At 39.3% G+C, this 20,803-nt stretch overlaps 1 protein-coding gene across 1 annotated transcript in view; it reads right to left on the reverse strand.

Annotated features, from left to right (window-relative positions):
* CDC14A (cell division cycle 14A) overlaps window positions 1-18,774 on the reverse strand; it is a 50,118-nt gene extending 31,344 nt beyond the window's left edge. Inside the window, exons 1-4 of the mRNA XM_083867243.1 lie at window positions 18,648-18,774; window positions 18,221-18,311; window positions 9,004-9,079; window positions 1,994-2,086 (exon numbers count right to left, since the gene is read on the reverse strand). Of these exons, the coding sequence (XP_083723369.1) occupies window positions 1,994-2,086; window positions 9,004-9,079; window positions 18,221-18,311; window positions 18,648-18,753 (366 nt within the window). The 5' untranslated portion in view covers window positions 18,754-18,774. The remainder of the gene's footprint in view (window positions 1-1,993; window positions 2,087-9,003; window positions 9,080-18,220; window positions 18,312-18,647) is intronic.
* Window positions 18,775-20,803: the final 2,029 nt, after the last annotated feature.

Consider the following 20,803-nt stretch of genomic DNA (forward strand, 5'->3'; position numbering starts at 1 on the left):
CTGAGACTTCAATGATGCATCAATTACTGTAAAATAGCTTACACTTAAACCCTAAATTCCTGCTTACAGAAAAGATTCTTAGAGGGTAATTCAGAGAACTTCAGGAAAAAGATGAGTTTCCATCTTATGAAGGAACTGTGAATCTGAAGAAGGGGCAAATTTGTACCACATGTTTCCCCAATACTGCAGGGTTATTTGACAGAAGTTCTGGCCCTTCAAAGCTGCGTCTGCTCAAAGCCATGCATACATGACACTTTGAACTGAACGCTGGGCATTGTCTGTCCACACAGCTCATAAAGGCTTGTAATAAAGACACCAGGAGGAAACAGAAATAAGATATTAAGAACACAAAAGGAAAGAGGAGAGGGAAAGAAACATTGAACAAGCCCCTGAAAAAATCAGAAGTATCTCAGATGTCAAGAGCAAAGCAATAATTGAAGGAGGAAGGATAATGAAATGAAGAGGAAAACATTACAGTATGTCTTCAGCACCTAAAAAGTAGTGAATTCCATTAAGAAAAATCAAAGACATTTTCTGACTCATCTGTATCAATGAAAAGTCAGCAACCAAAACTTAGCTTCATTTTTAATCTAGTATGATGAATCTTCAGAGTGCTATCATTGTGCAACATACACACAAAAAAAACCCCCTAACAACACAAAAATCCCATTGTGACTAGTTTGGATAAACTGAACTTATATCTAAAAAGCAATGTAAAAGCTTAAAAAAATACTTTATATATAGTAGGATAGATATTGTCTTACAGGAGTTTTTTCACAAGGGACATGGTTTTTTTCCCCTTCCCCACTGTCACTGCTGTAACTCTAACCGTGTGGAACTGGTATTTGTAAGCCTCAGATTTGATAAACACTGAACTTTCTTTTTTTTTTTTTTTTCTCTGCCATTTTCATTTTTATGCTCTCAACCCTCAGAGTGATGATGTGGTTGAAAGTCCCCACAGTCAGGCCACTGCACTGGCACAGGACATGTAGCAATACTGGCCCCATGTACCTGCTGTCTTAAGAAAATTCATATCATATTTCCTAAAAAATTTCATAAAAAGCTTACAGAACAAAAAAGGAATCAGTATTGTCCAAGTCTACCTTATCCACATTTATCCACAGTATTTCAAATGCAATTTGGATTTATGTTTTTCCCACCTGCACCAGCCATTTACAAATTAGAAGTATATAGAACAGATACCCTCTAGAGCTGCTTAGATTACCAGCAAATAAATCCTTCATGTTTCAGGTAGGGCTGAGATGTATAATTTAAATTTTTACATTAGGAAAAAACACTCCTGCAAGCAAATAACTGGGCATACCATAGTAATTTGCTATTACCTGGTCATTTGCTGCATAAAAACTACAAACTTAAGAACTTAATAGCTTTTTTTTTTTTCTCACTGGCATTACAGAAATCTAATAAAAGATATTACTACCAAAATACAAACTCAGAGGAATCATGAGAAAGAAATATGTCTGGTCCATCTGCTACCTATAAGGAAAAGGACAAACAAACCAAACCTCCTCAATTAACTTTCAAACACGGCTAGAGCTGTGGCACACTGTCTATTATTCTGGGTAGGCTATGAAAATTAGATGAGGAAAGAAATCAATTCAATAATCACTGTGCCTCTGGTCTAGTAACTTGAAGAAGGCTGTGGGGAAAATCTTTTCTCCTTCCCAGTCTGAATTTCAGTAATTCATCCTAACATGGTCAATTAGAGGTGATTTGGATTTTCAACGTTCGAGAAAAAGGAATCCTATGGAAAAACACACAAAGGATCTTCCAAAGCCATTCCCTATGTAGTAAAATAAATGGAGATAACAGATGAAGACCGGGTCTCCCTAAAACTCATACAACAGAGTTTGCAAAGACAGCTTAGACACAAATGAAATGAACATCTGCCCACCTCCCTTGAGAAGGCATTTCACACACAGCAGAAGTCTCTTAAGGAAGGTTAAAATACCCATTGATCAAAAATACTTACAGCATATGCACCTATTAAAAATGCTGCATTTGCTCGCTTCCGCTGGTCAAAAGTGGTATAGTACACAATCTTCTTTCTTGATAGACTAAAATACTGTTTAGGAGAAAATAAACAAACAAAACAGCATATTTACTAAAAAAAGAATATGCTTTGAGAATACTTCAGCAAAATCACTTCTCCAAAACTGAAAAACAGGTCAGAGAAAATTCTTATCAAGAGGTTCCTAAAATTAAAGGGGAAAAAATTACTACTGATACTCTGAACAATCTTCTTATATCACAGATAAATAAGAGTGACAAGAAAAAGCCACTGTTAGCTGTACAAAAACATGCTATAAAGTGGAGCTGAACTAGAATCTTCAATGTAAAAAACTGGATTTTTTTCCTCCCCAAGTTTAAATATTTGAGACACTAGCTTATGAACACTGATTAAAGACAATGACATTTTCAAACTTAAACATCCTCCTGGTATGTTAAACCTCTTTAGCACGTAATTCTGTGGAGAAAGCAAAAGAAAAACTCAAGCAATCAACCTTACAGTCGTTTTGTAAGTTAAACACTTCCATCTATACTATTTTAAAATAGGGTGACAGACATCTTTAGAAACCTTCAACAGCAAGAATTTACTTAAAAAGGTAAAAAAAAAAAGAAAAAAAAATTGTATAAGAGAAAAGCCTGAAGGAAAGTCTAGACAAAGACAAAACTAATAACACTCGCAATTCTTGTTTTTTTATCAAGAAAAGAAGCCTGTGTCAGAATCCTGTGGACAAACCTCCCACTGAAAAAAAAATTCAACAAGCACCAGAAAAGAACAGTAATGACAAGCTGCAGAAAAACTATTTAAAGCCAGAAAGACACAATATTGTCACTTAAAAGTGGCAAGCTGAACCATTTACTGCATTAATAATTTTTAAAACTTCATGAATTGTCACACTTCCAGTGTACTCTGGTACACCATGGTATGTTTTTCCAAACCGATTTTTACTCTTACAATTCTGAGGAAGTCATCAACAGATATACTAGATTCTGTTTCTAAATATTTGAAGCATTTTCCTATTTTTAAAAGTTGCATGTTCTATAAAATGGCCTGGTATTAACCAGTACCATTGTTACCCAACTTTAGGTTTTTAACTCTTGATACCGTTGACACTTGGGAAAGGGAGATAAGATAACTGCTGCATAAGAGTGTTTCATTTGTAGTGCCAACTGTATTTCATTTCCAGAAATCTGTCAATGTCAACTCTCATCTCAAAACTTATTGCAAATTCTAGAACAGCTTTAACCACAGAGTCAAATTTTTCAAAAAATCAAATAGCCAATCAACTCAGAGGAAAACTGACGTAGGTAGTTTCCTACTCCCACCTCCCAGAGAAACAGCATCTTCAGCCACAGTTCTAACTGTACCTTCCAGCCTGGTCTTACAAGCCACAACCCCCAGAGGTGGAAGGAGTGAGAATTAATGCAACTGGGTGTAAACAGGACTGTAATTCCTGAAATAGCTAGTTGCTGTAGATTGGAAGAGGTTTTATCTTGAGGCCAACAGCAACATCTCTCTCAGTGTATATGCAAACATACGAAGTACAAGTCGTTACTTAATTAGTAAAGCATTCAATTATTATTAAAACTTGACAAAATGAATCCCAGTACTTTAAGATTCCTCCCTTCTTCCCCCTCCTCAATTTTTTAATTTTAGTGTTCTCTAACTGCAATTCCACCCATGATGTGTAGGTGGGATAAGATTACAGTAGTTATGCAACAGTGACAGAACTTCAATTATAACTTATTGACTACTACTTATTTTAAAGCAAAGTTCTTTGCAGCAGTTTACAGCTCACCTAAAACACTATTTTAAACTGTAAAGCTAGCTAGTGAGAAGTAAGTTCTATGTAGTAATATCATATTTCTTGTTTTATTTTATATAATGGATTTTTTAATTATATGGGTATATCAAGTCATTCCAATTTTGAGACACTTTTGTACCCAAAGTAGCCATAACCTGAAGTTTCCAGAATATTTAGATGAAAACAATGGATCAGTTTTATTGCATCATTTTCAAAATGTAAGGGTTTAATCTTTGCTACATGAAATATTTAAATGTGTTTTGAATCATGACTAAAGCTTTAACATAAAAGTGAAAACTGAGATTAATGCCTGAGAACATAGCAAGCAGTGGAACACAGCAGCACAATGCAAGTTTTCAGAAGCCCATAAAACAAATAACTGTTTTTATTTGCACACTAGTTACAGAAGATTAAGTTTTTCAGCAGGTGTTTGCTGAACCACCAGTGCAACACATTTGTTAACATTAACTGCAATTTGTCAACTCAGTGAACTTTCATTATCAAAACTAAGCTATATGATCTATTTTAAAAAGAAATAGATAAATTTAAAAAATATTGATTTTCTGACCATATTTAGTAAGTTACATGTACTCCTCTGGCCAGGTTCAATGATGAACTTTCACAACAGTTCTGTAAGGTTACTGTTTTTACAGCTCCAGAGCTCCACCTGAATGGATCAGGGCTTTAGTTCCCTTAGCACTGCACAACTCTGAAGAAGCAGGGATGTTTCAACAAGGACATTTTCAATACAGGTCATCTGGCAATAACTATAGCTGCAGATAACATAGTTGCCAATAATCTTTTGTTTTTCCACAACAAAACTAAGGTGCAGACACTATGAAGCACTAAAAATATTCTTTACCAGTGAGAAAATTTTATTGATTTCACACATCATTAAAAGATAAATTTTAACAGTAACATAACAGTGTCTCTCAAAATATATCCCAGAAGAACATACTGAAAGACAATCTTGTGAATTAAAAGCAGAGGTTACACAGAAAGTGTAGCAGTTTTTGCTTTAGGTAATAAAACTAACTCATAAGGCGTATAAGAGGGTTACAGAATATTTACTTTCACAGTAAGATTACATTTTTCTTTTTTTAAAAGTTCCCTGTAGATCTCAAGAGAAATTCACTTGCAGAGAATCGATGACAGGATTAGAAAGTGCCGTGGTGGACAATTACCAGACTGACAGCTGTGTAAAATCAACATATTATTTGACAGTATTTTATATAATGGATATGGTTTAACACAGTTGCACTGCTCAAGCAAGAAATTACTTCAACATGTTTAATGAGCCTAGATCTATGCAAATTCTACTTTTATATGCATACAGGGTATATAGAGATAATATGTACTTGTAAGCAGAAGTGAATACAAGAGTGGCAAACTTAATACGAAACAATTAGTTTAAATGTGATCACACAACCCTGCCTCAAAATCTAGGCTATCCTAAATGAGATGTTTTGCAATTATCGTTCCATGTGTATGCCCAGAAGTTTATTTATATTAAAACAAAACAAAAAAGCCGAATCCTCTATGATTCAGCAGCAATACAGTTAGCATACATCAAGTAAACCCATAGCTTATAAGCCTGCCAGTACCTTTCCTCTCCTGCCTTTGATCTTCAATACTTGTACCATTTATATCAGCAACACTCCCTGATTACTTCTGCCCCTTAATTTATTGAGAATGTGTAAAGCTATGCACAGATAAAACACAACACTTTTTTAAAAGCAGTTTTCATTAAATCAGACTTGCTTAAAAACAAGAAAAAAAAATCTTTCATAAATGAAGTCCAGCTTCTTAGTCAAGTGTTTTCTTCCCTGAAGAGAATTCAAATATCAAGTAGGAAGACAGCACAGACAAGCATTTTTTTCCTTGCTGTTGACTTGGACAGTGAAAATCATCTTCACAGCAATCAGCAATTGAAAAATTACAAACACAACAAGGTCTGAAAGGTTTTCCTGTAAGGCACAGCCAAGACTTTCTTGGCAAATGGATATCTGTACCAACTCTTCACCTCTTCAGAACAGAGGTATTTACTGTTTTAAAAAAAATCAGTCAGCATAAACTTACAACAGTTTACTTTAAAATGTTGATCTGCCATTAGCACATTTCAAACCAGTATCCTTCCTCACCAGTCCGCCACAAAAGAAGGGAAAGCAGAATACTGCCTCGTGTCTCCCAAAACAGAAACATATATAGGTGAAAGATTTGAAAGGGAAGCTTGTGGGGCTTTCTGGTTTTAATGAGATCTTATACTTTCATTTCTCCTGTTCTATCCATAGACGTCTTATAATTGAAGGAGCCTAAGTCTTTAATTTGAGACAACATATCCATACCCAAACCCTCATGTTTGTGAATAAATTCTTTTTGTTCCATACTTCAAGACTCTTCTCTTAAGAAAAGTGCTTCCCCAGCCAAGCACACCCAATCATCTGGGGTTAAGCACTATTGTTTCAGGGTCCCAAAAGTGTTGCAGTATGGCCATAGCGACCATCCCATGATTATCTGCAGTCTCTTTCACTTCTGGTGATCAAACAACTCCTGTAGCTGGTCACAGGGCATCCTTAAGGCAAGGGTGTGTAAGCAGCAGTTTGCCAACAGGGCTCTCTCTCTGTCCTTAGTCCAATCTGCACTTCCCATCTGTGAAACACTCATCCCAGCCTGCTTACACATCACCTGGTGCCACATGAGAATTACCATACTTTTACTGCTGCAGGGCAGGTAAATCAAAGGTCATGAACCTGCAGACACCCTAGTTCAGGCCCCAGAACTCCTCTTGGGGACATGGGTGAAGGACAGACACAAGATGAGGTGTAGAAATGGTGTCTAATTCTCACCTGGGGAAGCTGAGCAGCAGTCACTGTAGCTAGGCCAAGAGCAGATGCACTCCTCTGAGGCATGTAAATACACATGCAGAGGCAGGCCTCTACTCTGAGTCTTACAAGCCTCCTCACCCACTGCAGATGGCATCTAAATCAGGACCGAGTGTGGCACAGATTTTAACTGCTAGAAGAGCAAAGCTCACATCAGCAGAACTGGCCTACCCCAGGGGTAGTGCTAATCAGCCAGACTCGAGTCCATTTGTATGTAAGTTTCTTCTTTCTACCACTTTGGCAGTACTCCAGGCTTTAGCTGTTTGATTCCAGGTATTACTTTCAAGTGGTTGCACTATCGGGTTACCCTTCTCTCTTAGGCACTAGGAGTTTAATTTAACCTATTTGGAATTAGCCTCTGGCAAGCCAGCAGCAACAAACTGCACTTCCTCCCAGTGGAGACCTCTCTGTTCTGGTCCTGGCCAGCTGTACAAGTACACCCAGCAGGGTAAGTACATTGACTCTTCTCAAAAAAGTAAAGAAGTTACATTAAAATTGACATTACAGTTTGCTAAACCAACCCTGCAAATATCAGGACTAATAGTTTAGTTCCAATTAAAAGTTCAGTCCTCTTTTTTTTCCATCATAACATCCAATCTTATCACCATGCTCACAAGACACTTCTGCTGATCAGCTTGCCTCATTCAATGAGCAAGATGATGGTCTTAGTACAAGAATAAAGACTGCAGACACATTCCTGTTTAATACTGACCCATAAAAAAACCCAAAAAAACCTGAGATATTTATTAATTGGATACTTATTTTCTGGGTGAAACTCATGGTACCGAGGTTCAAGACTGAAGGCTTACAGTAATATATGGGACTGTATTAAGGTCCCAAAATGATCACAGTCACAATCTGAATTTGGAAAAGACAGAACTGAACTCTCTAATTCCCATGGGCACAGTGAACTTAAAATAGTAGGTTTATTACTGGCTCTTCTCTGGAGTAAGTGCTTCACAGAGCAAGCATCCTCCAGTTTTTAATAATGCAAATATAAGGTCACGAACAGCAGAATTAAGGTGAAAAAAAATAGATTCCTACTCAGTAAGAATCATTGGTCATGTGTTTTAATGGGACAGCAGCACTGCAAAATAGGGTGATAATGCATTTATAAGGTGCCTGGTGTAATCAAATGACAAATCCAATGTTTTTCCAATATGAACACAGGCATTCAAAATTACAAATAGTATAGTTTAACTTTTTATCTTTAGAAGTATCTTTTTAAAGTAAGAAGCAAAGTAAATTTTCACTAGAAGCATCTTTTTCCAAGAAATTTGCAGCAACTCTACTAGCTCCTCAATTTGCAGAATCTCCATTTAAGAATTCAAGGAATTCAGCATACCCCTGAAAGCAGCAGGTAGCATGAATCAACTTAACTAAAGGTTTCATTTGTGCCCCTAGAAACAATGTCATTTTCAATAAAGGGACCCTCTTAACAGCGGTGAAAGCAATCATATCTGTTGTCCCATTTTCCCCTTCTGTTAGTAACAGGTCTAACATTTTATATCATCAAGATTTTTTGTAAGATTTTATATTATAAAAATAAATATTTAGTGAAGGGTCTCCTCACTATTTGCCCACAAATTATATTAATCAGCATTTTGAAATTAAAACATCTGTTCCATTTCTTGCAGACAAATTTTCTATACATGCTGCAAATCACTTCTTCACAGGCATCTGGAGAAAGAGAATGTACAGTCTGCAGCTGTACATATGCTCGGAGGATCTGGCTGGAATGGAGCTGGGATTTAGGCACAGCAGTCAGTGAGATGCTGCGATTTAGATTTGTTATCAGAACTGTGTTGATAACACACCCATGTTTTATCTGTTGCCAAGCAGTGCTCTCACAGTCCCAAGGCCTTCTGTTTCTTCCTCTGCCCCCTTCCCCTATTCCACTGAGACTTGAACCAGCGGGATTTCAGGATGTTTTGTTCCTCGAGTACCTGTTTTCTCGGTTGTTCAGACCAGCATACACACTTCATTAGCTGCAAACCCATGACACAACCAGCAGCTTTTGTTACTATTGTCTTGAAACTGTTCAGCTTATGCAAAAAGGTGAACACGGCCTGCAATCACCTGCCTCATCTCCTAAACCAAAATGAGGGCATTTTATTTTCTTTCACTCATCAGAGGGCAAAAAAACCCAGAACAAAGAATATCCTTAGCAATAATGAGCTAGCAAGAATAAGCTTAGCAATAACCATTTAGCTAGTAAGCACCTGGCTAAATTTATTTAAATTTGAAAATACAAAAATTTCGGAACATTGTTTTTAAATGAAGCTTACCTTTAATTTCTTATTTAGTTTACAGCAGTATCTGTATAACATTGCCAGATTTAAAGGTCCAAAATCTCCATAGAAACTGGAAGAAAAAAACCAAACCAGTATTATTTATACAAAAGAGCTATGCAAATTTCAACATGCATGTTGCTGATAATTAAAGCTGGAAATCAAGAATATTGAGTAGCCAATAGACATCGAACAACAGATAAGTCCCTTATTGATTAATTTAAAAGGACAATGGTAACAATTAATTTAAACTTATTTGTAGCTTCAGGTTAAGATAGTCCAGTAACTACTTGTCCCATTATATACACACACTAACTACAGAATTTCTTGCTTCATCCCATGATATCCAGTCTGGTTTTGGCCAAAACCACAGAGTGAAGAACTTGAAGACATGATGTACATTTAAACCTTGCCGATGTCATCCTAAAGATTCTACAACTACTTAAGATGAGAATATATCATTATGTACTATAAGCTAAATAGAATTTCTTATAGATGATAAAATTTATTTAATAACATCTAGTCTTGATCTCTGTCTGAAGTTAAAGCTCATTTCTTCATAACCCTTCCTTCACTATCCCAGAGATCAGATATTACATACACACTTTACATCTAGTTATGTTTCCTTTTGTCCTCCAAATCCTCCTGCCTCTAGGCTGTTCTTCCAATTTATTATTAATTTCAAGTTCTAAATATCTCATTGTTCTTGTTTCTCTCTTCTACACTTTTAAATGTGTTACCTTTGAACAACAATCTCTGGCCCTAAGGTAAGAGCTAGTAGCAGTAATCTGTACAGGAAAATGATTGCACAGCAGGAGTTCCTTGTAGTGATTTGCAGTGCTCTTCCTGGCAAACCCTCTACACAGGCACCTTTACAAACAGCAGCAGCCTTTATGCAAACAACTTACAGCAACCTCTTCTAGAGCTCCCTCTCCATCGATCCTGCAAAACTGGACAAAATTTAAGCTGAAAATTTCCTCCAGAAATCCTCCTGTTGTATATAAAAATCTTAATCTTGATGGCCTATGCAAATTTGTTGAAGCACTTTATGAATTACAGTGAGAACTGACTACTACTTAAACTGCTTTAATCTGATCTGCCTTAAGCCTTTTTGATAAAAAAGACAGGAAGCTTCTTGCCGACTGACAAACAAAACAAGCCATGGGCATCTGAACACATTGTTTGGGGAATCACAAAGGAAAAAGCTGTTCTAGACTTACAATCTTTGAAGGAGTAAAAAGGTCCTGAAATTACACTATAGAATAGATAGGTATAGTATATATATACACTATATATATATAGTATATATATATATACACTATATATATATATATATAGTATATATATATATATACTATAGAATAGTACCTATCAAGCTTTCTCCCCCCTGGCAAAGGGTTTATTTTTCAGGAAAACGAATTAGATTTCAGCTGAACATAAAAAGAAAACTTCCACTTTGAGGACAATTAAACACTGGGGAGCAATTGCACAGAGAAATTGTAAAGTCACAACCAAATTGCACAAGGATCTGAACAACCTGCTCTTGTCAACCTTGTTTTGAGCCCATGGGTTGCATTACACATCTGCAGAGGTGCCTTCTGCTTCCCCCACTCTGCACAGACACAAAAACAAATTAGGAGTGCTTCGATTTTTTAGTGCTTATAACATCATTGATACCCTCCTCCCCATATTCTCTCAAACGAGAAAGCCAAGACCAGTGGAAAAAGAGACAATCACATTAGTTTGATCATTCTAAGACAAGTAGCCATCCTGCCACACCAATGCTATTTCAGTATCGTCTACTTCACAATATCAAGTAACAGCACAAGTGTTGGTTAAGATTCAGTTCAGCACAAAACATTTATGATGTAATTACAGAAGCTAATTAGCTGGGAAAAAGACCAAGCTCTCCAGCTACTAGAACTTAATTTGCAGGTTGGACAGAAGTTAACTAAGTCAAGAGAAAAGTGCAGCCCCAGGAAAGCAGGGTTTACCTTCAGAATTCATCATCTTCTCTTAGATAAGTCTGCCAGATATGGCCAATAGTTATTTTTAAAACAAAACCCTCCAGACAGTTTTTCACAGAGATGAAATAAAAATGTTCTAAGGACCACTCTGAGTTAAAACAAACGAGAAGTTAAAATTGGAGCTCTAACAACACTGGAGTGAATGTAGCTACTAGGAAAGTCATATAGAAGGCTTCCTAACATCTCCTCCCATACTGCTGCACTAACACATGAATCAAACACCCCCACCCTATCTTACTCCATCAGTGTTAGAGCATTCTTTCACTTAAATATAAGATGGAAGAGTAAAACACGTTATTAAAATTATTTTGGAAAAATACTTTTTAAAGTATTGTGGAAAAAATATTGAATGGGATAGTTACAGAATACTTTTTGAAGAAACATCGTAAGCAAAGTATCAGAAAGGTGTAACTGAATACACAGTTCATTAAAGTACTGAAGAAGTACAGCCATGCTTTATGATATGATTTATCACAATTCATTTGCTAGAAGTACATCAATACAAAGTCATATATCCACTTCTACTTTTCCACTTGATTAAATCTGAACAGTAGTGTAGGAAAAGTACATGAAAATCAATTTACAAATTTATCCACAAGACAGATTACTATTTTGGTGGGTATAAGGATAAAATACATTTGAGTCTATCCAGGAAGTAATTGTCTTTCTACAAAATGAAGCCATTCAGCTTCCCTCAGCCCCCAAGTTAAAGATGTCACAATCTTTGACTATTTTTCCATCACTGATTACCATTAAGAGTCCTGTGCTTCTGCTAACACAGTGGAATAGGGGGTAGAAGTATCTGTGTTTAAGATTCTAGTACTACCCCTGTTTGTCTATGCTGCAGAAACAAGATATTTGTCAGGATCCAAACACAATTGAAGGAAAGGCACTTTCAATCCCTGCTGCATCAGCATTACTGCCCATACACAAAACCACTGCCAATTCCCAAGTTACTTCACTACTACCATAGAGGCAGTACAAACCAGCTACTGCCTCTGCTGATAAAACATTGTGGTTGAAATGCAAGGCAGAAAGTTAAAATAATGCATGTAACATAACCTTCCTCCATTTTATACCTCTAAATTGGAGTAAGTTAATTATCCTTTCTTTGAGGGGACTAAGTGAAACAAGTGCTTTACAAATCTTGAAATCAAAAGAGTTCTTTGAAAGATAATACAAGGCTCTGCACTGAAGTCAATGAACCCTGATCTACAAAATCTTTATTCAATTTACATCCCCAGATCTAAATACAGTTTTTGATGTGTTTAAGCAGAAGGATTTAATTCTATGCACCCTCATTACTTTTTCTACAAAAGGTCATTTTTATACTTGAATTAGTGACACTTGATCCTGATTCACCCAAAGGATTTTCATCTCAAGACCAGAATTTTAAGTAAATGTAAGTGAACATGGGAAATGGGCGAGGTATAGGGAACAGGGATGAAATGACACACCAAGTTACAGCTCAATGAAGAATTTTATTTGGCAAAAACCGAAGATCAACATAAGAAAAGTTAAATAGTCATTGATAATTCATCCAATATTATTTTACTTCCATCTCCTCTACATCTGGATGTTTTACTAAGCATTTAAATACAGTAAGAGAAACTGGAATGCCTCTGAAGCTTAAGCCATTTAAGAGAGACAGTAATTTACAACGGAAGTGGAAACAGAGGAACAGAAGGCTGGTATGGTATTAATTACATTTTATTATATTTTGTTTTAATCAAGTACCTAGAATTTATTCTTCCCCATCCCATGGCGACTTGCTATCCTATGCTTCTGAAGCCAAGTAGCAAAACCCCAGAATACACTAGCTGAACATTTAAATACTCTACTTCAAAAACACTATCATGATGCCACCTGGAAGCAGTAGCATAAGTTTCTGGTATCTGTTTCTTCCTTAGAATAGACTCCTAGAACCATTTGCAGTAGTGGCCAACTGACTATTCAGCTACTTTCTTTCAAATCATAAGCTGAACACTTCTCACATGCAACCAAGTGTCTGGATGAGACAGAATCACTCTGCACATTCATTACAACCTAACTGCTGGTTGGGAAATCTTGCCTATTCAGGCTTTTTTTCTCCATCTCCAGTTTCCTAAAGTGCGTTTCTCCTCCCCACTTCTCAAGCACAAGAAAAAAGGTGAGCACTGTTTTGTCCTCTAGTCCACTGGTTCCAGTAACACGTGGATTGTTAGAAGCTTTCTTAATTGGGCCGAGATAAAATTCCTAACGCTTAATGCTCCTTAGGGACTGCCTGCTTCTGAACAGACGAAGGATGATACAGCAAAGGTGACTCTGGAAATATCTGAAGGTAGGAATAATGCAGAGGCCCTGGATTATGCAAACCCCCCCCCCCCCCCAGGTATTAAGTCCATTTCCTCTTGGAAGTTCCAAATCCTCCTCAAGATCCTGATTCTTCAAAATTCAACAACTCTTAGATCTAAGCCATAGATAATTAAAATAGTTATTCCAGATATGTGATTTTTTAATCCAGTGCTCCTTAATATCAAAAACAAATTAACAATTAAGAGGTTCTCCCATAAAAAGGTGCCCTATGGAAGAACCTTCAGGTCATATCAGAAGCCTAGAACCTTTGGAAAAAAAATCATCTTGACAGAGGCCAAGATGCACATAAGGGATTTCCTAGACAAGCTACATTCCCATCCAACAGAAAACTGGAGCTTAGAAAGCTGCTGTTTTATTCTGGTACCCTTTTACTGCAAACAAAACAAAACTCTCCTCAGTACTACTGGCAAATGCTTTTATCTTTTACTTATGAAAAAGCAAAACCAGATATGTTAAAGCAATATATAAAATTAAGTTGGGAAATTTCCTTATTTTAATTTTGGACTTAAATCTTACTAAGTTATCTTGGTCATCCAATAGTCAAGGTTGAGTCTTAAAAATTACTGATGTGAAAAAAGAAATCCCTGCTTTCTCTGTGAAGTGACAGCTCTGATTGTTGTAACAGGCCTAAGTTTAAGTTTTCTTTTTCCTTTCAAATGATTTAAGCCACAGAAAGATTGAGAAGTTCAGGTTTCCTATGCAAGTACTCTTATTGGAGAGCCACAGAAAAGCAGCATTTAACCCAAACAAAACCAGATAGGCTAACCCCTACTCTTCTCACAGGAAAGACAAACTGCCTCTTTGCATATACACATGCAATAGAAGAGTCCTCATTTAATACTGTTGTAGCTAAGACTTGGGAGTCTTGCTCTACTGCTACCTAACTGAAGTAGCTGTCATGAAGACTGCTGTGAAATGGTCAAGTAACATACCACAGCCTGAAAGAATGTTTCAGTGTAAAGCATGATTTACAGAGACTATCATATTTACTACTTCTACAGCTGCTTACACTATGTCAGAGATTAGATCTGCAAACGCTGTTTATACAAGAGAATCCAAAGTCAGAACAAATGACGGAAGAAAACACGTTATGATTTATGAAAGCTGCCATTATAATTCATCAGTAAGAGATCCCTCTTTCACATTATTTAAATTCTGACTTTGAGAAAACTACTCAGAAATAAAAAGGACATTAAAAGTTGCTTTGATAAAACAATGTGAAAGCTGAGTTAACCAGTCAAGTGTAGTATTTTCAACTCAGATCTGCTTACTGGAAGGTGAAACGTGAAAGACGCTATTCTTAGAGAATAAAAAGCTTCTTACTAGTGCCTAACTCATTAACTGAGGTCTTGCCAAGGCAAGGTTTGTCTATTTGCCAAATGACAATCTTCATCACGATGGATTGTTTCTCGTTAATTCCACTTTTCCAAAGCAACAGTTACCTGTACTACACTACCCTGGAACACTGTGTCCCCTATTAACAAACAGTGCAGACTTTCTCAGGAAGAACCTCAGAGTTTCAGAAAGACTCAGAAAATCTTACAGAAACAGAACTATCAAAGAAGAGATTTCAGAATTATGTCATTCCATTCAGGTTTCCTGTTCTCTTGACTGAGGCATTTGTATGTAATTTCTCTGGCATAATAGGTTCAAGATTAAATTGCAGCGATTTAACTAAAATAGTGACAGTTCTAAGTAGGAAGTTCGTAGTCAGAACAGCATTTGAGATAGGCTTAAATGGCTTTAAGAACATCTTTATTATCTTTTTAGTGTGAATGTTTAAGTTAGACAGTATTACAAAGTCATTAGAACAGTTGAAAACTTCAAGTGAGAACTAAAGGCCAAAGTGCTCATGATTACATAACCACACTCCGTATAATTCGGTGATAAATCATGTGACAAGCTACAGGAGCAAGTCAAGCCCAAACTTCCCAAACCATCAGAGCTAGCACTACAGCTCTTTTGTTTAACAAATGGGGTACATTTATATTTTACTAATATAAAAATTGCTTCCTTATGTCTCTTCAAGACTGGGGGGAGAAAAAGGGAAGCAAGGCAGCGAGTTTTTAAGTACTATGTGATCCAGCAACAGGCTCTCTGTAATCAGGCAACTCCAAACCTACATATTCATGAGCTTTTCAGATCAGATACTGCTCCAGTGAAGCAAACTGACACCTCTGTAAAGTCAGCCAAATAAAATTCTGTAACAAACTAACAGAATAAGAGCTCAAAGAAAAGCAATTTAAACTGAAAAAGAGCTGAAATAAAAGCAGTTTACTTCCAAGCACAATGAAGTATCTTTGTCTTGTCACTACAATGATGCATCTAAGCAAAGTTAAATCAATAAACAATTGTAATAATGTCATTACTTACATAGCTCACAGGTGCTGAAGATTTCATGCCTGAGCAGACTTCTCCTATCCCCCCCTCCTTGGAACTCTCTGAACAAGTCACTTGATTAAAAAGGAAAAGTGGCTGTGGAATTCTGACCACAAAAACCACCCAGGCAGGCTACCTCCATGAAGACTCTGCAAACCACTGTTCTGAGCTACAGCATTTCAAAACTCACTTCTAAATATTTATTTTGCTATCATGCAACAAACACTCCTAATCACTTTCTCAGAAAGAAGACTGCATTTTTGAGGAAGTGAGCAGACCATCTGATCTGTTGCACTAAAGTTACACTCTACTACTACTTACAGATAATCCCTGCAAGACCCCCACTTCATGTGCAGCCTGGGAAACACAATGGACTGATATCAAGCTTGTTGACAAGCATAAGAGAAGCTACAGCAAAACTGGCACTTCCCCAAGAACTGAGTCTTGCATTCTATTCCTCAGTTTACCTCTATCCTTCCAAATTCAGAAGGATATTAAAAACATACATAACACGGTAACCCTACTGACACCTGCTTTTACTCCCCTGAGACCATATAAACTTCCTTGGATATAAGAGGGGGAAAAAAAATAAGATCAGGCATGAGTTTATCACCAAATATTGCACACACTGATAGGGAAGGGGTGCTGCAATGCAAATACCAGGGGAAAGTTTAGCAATGATATGTAAAAGGTTATTGCATAATTCCTTGGTACCACCTGGTAACTGTCACTTATTTTCCTATCACATTTTAGCATTTTATGAGCACAAAAGACAAAGTATCTTTATGGTATCAGATACAGGACAACAACTTTAAAATGGGCCAAACAGATTAGGAACCACCAATTCAGAACATACACCGGGAGTTACATGTTCAAAGTCTTTAGATGTGCCCTAGATGATAAAGGAAACCTTCCTTCCCTCCATTACCGGGCAATTATACCTGGTATCAGGTTACACCCTCCTCATATGTAGTTAACACTGGGTTAAGGAATATACCTACAGAATTTCCTTTACATGTTATAGAGGATTACTTTCCTCCCCAGCCCCTCAAATTTCTAAGTACTTTTTAAAATATGACACTGTCCTTACACAAATACCCCAGTTACAGGCCTTGGTTAGTACAGCCATCTGTAACCAACAGTACAGAACTGCTCCCCCTTCCTACCCATAAGATCAAATGCCACGTAAGATTCCTTCACACTTCCTAAAAGCACATTAAGAACTGAAACATAATACTGAAGTCTGGAAGAGATACAAGTTTCCTTGTAAAGCAAGTGGAACACTTTCGTATCGCTTAAATTGCTCAGGACCTTCCCCAACAGAGTTTTGCTTTTAATATTAGGTCAGCCCTCCCTTAGGATACTCAAAGGCCCCTTCCAATCAAAATTCCTTAATGATCATTAAAGAACTTACTGGCAACCCAAGCAGCCCATTACAAAAGTCAGTTTTTGCAATCAATCATTGGGAACTCCGGTAGAAGACACACAGCTTAAGATAAGAAAATGTGTAGAAAAGGTACTCTGAAACTACAAGCTATGCATGGAAAGTAAGCTAAAAACCAAGGAATATTGGTTTACATCTTCACAGAAGCAGTACTGGTCACTGGAGAAAGGAGGGAAGAATGGTTCACTCTCACAATTGCTTCAAACCATTTGGAAAGCAAGTTATACTTAAAATAGGAACACATTTTTTGTTTCACTTCTGCTGCAGCTAACCCCGTGTCCAGCAGATAGGTAGATACCCTCAAACAGGAAACAGCTGATCTTGGAATGCAGTCTAGAGCACCAACTTTTCAGCCACAGCACAGAGTGATTATTTGTTTGATGTTTTTTATGTCCTTAAATAGTATTCACAGCTATAATCGATTTTATTTTTTACCTTCTATGTAAAGTGTCTTACAAGCATAAGCCTTTTACTTCACAGAAAATATTTTTCTGCTGTTCTAAAGATACAAAAAGTGCTGTCTCAAAACACTCTAATAAAACTGGAGTTATAAAAGAAGTTGCAGATGCTCTTCAAAAGCACATTTAAACACAGCATTCTTATGATTCTGTAAACTTCACACTCTCTATCCAGGATAATACAGGAAATATAAAACAAACTTCTGTTTACCTATTTGTACCAAATAAGTCCTCTACTTAAGACACCATTCAATAAAGTGTGATTAGTCCTAATAGACCTCCGTGTTTTAAACAAATCTTACAAAGCTCGGATATCCTTCTTCGAGCTCAACCACGATTTAAGCCATTTAACTGGCCTTGCAGCTGTTTTTTCTTTTAAGAGTCACGTTGTTAAACCAGTTTCAGCTAATAAATAAATACATTCGGACTAACTTCATGCTCATATTCTACGCAAGTACCTCAATGGGGCAAAAACATTCTACAGAACATATCAAAGTGTGTTAAGGAGACTCTCAGGTGATCCCTTTGAATATGCAAACCACACCACTTACTTTTCATAGACCAGTTCCTCATCGGTACAGAAGTAGTGGGTATTTGCGGTACTTTTCGGTTTAGTTCGTAAAGCAGCGAAGTACAAGCGATCTGAAAGAGAGATGAGAGCACGTTGTGGGGCAGCGGGCAGCGGCCGCCGCCCGGGGCTCGCCTGTCACCGCGGGGCGGAAGAGGCTCCGCCGCTCCTTTTTCTGCTGCGTGAGCGGCGGCCCGGCCCGGGCCCCCCGCGCTGTGCGGGCCCCGGCAGCAACAGGTGCCGGGGGAGCGGGGAAAGCTGCGCCGGGGTGCCCCCCAAACCCGCCGGGAAAAGCTCCAGGGCCGAGCCGGGCAGGCAGCACAGCCGGGGGAAGGGGGAGAGAAGCCAGCGGGTTTCCTCTCTAGGGGCGGCCCCGGGACCCCGCAGGCAGGGGACGAGGCGGCTCTCACCTTTCAGGAACTCCGAGGCTCCCCCCAGCACTTCGGAGGCGGCCCCCGGCGGCTCCATCTTAAAGAGGGCGCGGAGCAGCGAGGCGCGGGGCGGCTCCGAGCTCATGGCGCTCCGGGGCAGCGCCCGCGGGGCCGGGCCGCGCTCGCAGGGACGTGACCCACTGCCCGGAGGGGCCGCCCGCCAGGGCCCACGGTGCTGCGAGCGCGGCGGCCACGGCCCGCATAGGAGCGGGAGCGGAGCGGAGAACGGGGCTCGGGACACGGCGGGCAAGCGCCCACAGGGACTCCAGCTCCACCCCGCCCCCAGCCGGGAGACGCCCCCGGATAAAGCGGCAGCGGGCGGTTACCAGGCGACCGGCGGCGCTCTGGCAACCGCGGCACGGAGCCTTTGTGTCGCCCGGCCCAGGGCTGACGCTGCGAGTGACCGGCCCCCCGGCCCGGCGGCGCCCAGCTCCGGCAGACACGGCCCTGAGCCCGGCACCGCCCCGCCCGCCCGGGCAACGGCGCCGCGCCCCGCGGCACTGGGGCTGCTTTTCCCCGCCCGGGGGCGGCCCGCGGCGGAGCGCCCCACGGGCACCGGGCGGGTGTACTCGGAGCGGGGCCGAGCCGGAGCGCCGCCTCAGCAGCACGGGCGAGCTCCGGACGGGGAAGGCGGAGCGGTGGGGCCGCCTCAGGCGCGGGGGAACGGGCGGAGCGCCCACTGCTCTACCTGGGACACCCTTTGTCGTGACAGACAAGGCCGTTGACCAATCAGAGGCCGCCCTGCTACGCCTGCAGCCAATGATCTGGCGGCGCCCTAGAGAGCGCCCCGCCCCAGGCCCCCCGTGGCCGCCGCTTCCCGCCCGGGCGGTGCCGGAGGGGCCCGAGCCGCAGAGCACGCCTGGGGCCCGGAGGTCTCCCAACGCCCCGGTGCCAGCACTGGGCGCGTTCTTCCGCCTCTCTCTTTAGAAAGACTTGGTGAGTGCCAAACAGGGCAGGCTCTCCGTCTGTTTCTAGTCTCTTTAGTTTTAAAACTAAAGCCAAGGTTGCAAAGGAGAGGTTCCTTGAGGAGAGGAAAAAAAGGGGGTAAAAAAAGTCACCCTTCCTCCAAACAAGCAAAAAAAAAAAAAAAAAAAAAAAAAAAAAAAAAAAAAATCCACTCTTGAAACACCTTTAAAAGATGTTGTAACATTAAGCCGTATGCCCTATGTAATACAAAGCCCTGGGGTTCACATTAGTATCACCAGCTTTCCCCAACACTATAAATAACCCACTGTAACCACCAGTTGATGTAATTAATCCCGGCGTGTCTGCTAATGAGGCTGAACATGAGTGTGAGACACTTCTGACGCTTCAGGTTTTAATCTGGTGTCATAAGCACTGGATAATCTTTAAAGCTTTACAAGTCAGGTGAAGGACTACAGAAGACAGTGCAGCTGGTCTTGTATGTGCTTATTTTTGTGTTGACTCTAATGCTTTGCACCTATGTTCTTACACTTTTTTTTTTCAACTTTATTTGGAAAAGCTCCAAAACTAATGTGCTAAATATGACCCTGTTTGTGCCTGATTTTGAAACCCAAGAAAACGTCATTTTCAGTAGTAAGTACTATTCTGTAAGATGCTTACAAGAATGAGACTGCAGTCTTAGGAAGCAGCAAATTAAATAAAGGCTGTTGGAAGGTATTTGCTTTTCATGGAAATTAGTGTTTGTTTTTCTTTAGATTGTTCTTTGTAACTTTCATTTGTGTGTAACCCTTAACAAAATCAAGTATTTCACTGGTGGTTTTTTTTATTTACAAGCAGTTCTCTCAGGTGTACTATATGCTGTGTGAGATGGGCTATTAAGGTATATAACAGAACTGCAGGTTTTTTATGCCCTTTTTTACTCAAACTTTCACTACAGTTCAGTGTAACACATTTCTAAGTCAGTGCTGCACTCTGCCTAAGGGGAGTTTAAATGAGCATACACGAAATAGCTTTAGCAAAGCTCTTTGGCAAGAGAAGGAAAGGTGGAACAGTCTACAGCCTACTATCCAGTATCTAGAATGCATAGAGACAGTTTGTGTTAAAGCCTAAGATATGTAAACCCATCCAGCCAGACTGGTGAACCTAGGAGGGACATAAAACTAGACACTGAAGCCCAGCTGTCCAATTTCTGTATACTGCTTGTGTGTCTT

Source organism: Zosterops lateralis (genome assembly GCF_965231275.1).
Source record: "Zosterops lateralis genome assembly, chromosome: 9".
In the NCBI taxonomy this organism is placed as follows: domain Eukaryota; kingdom Metazoa; phylum Chordata; class Aves; order Passeriformes; family Zosteropidae; genus Zosterops; species Zosterops lateralis.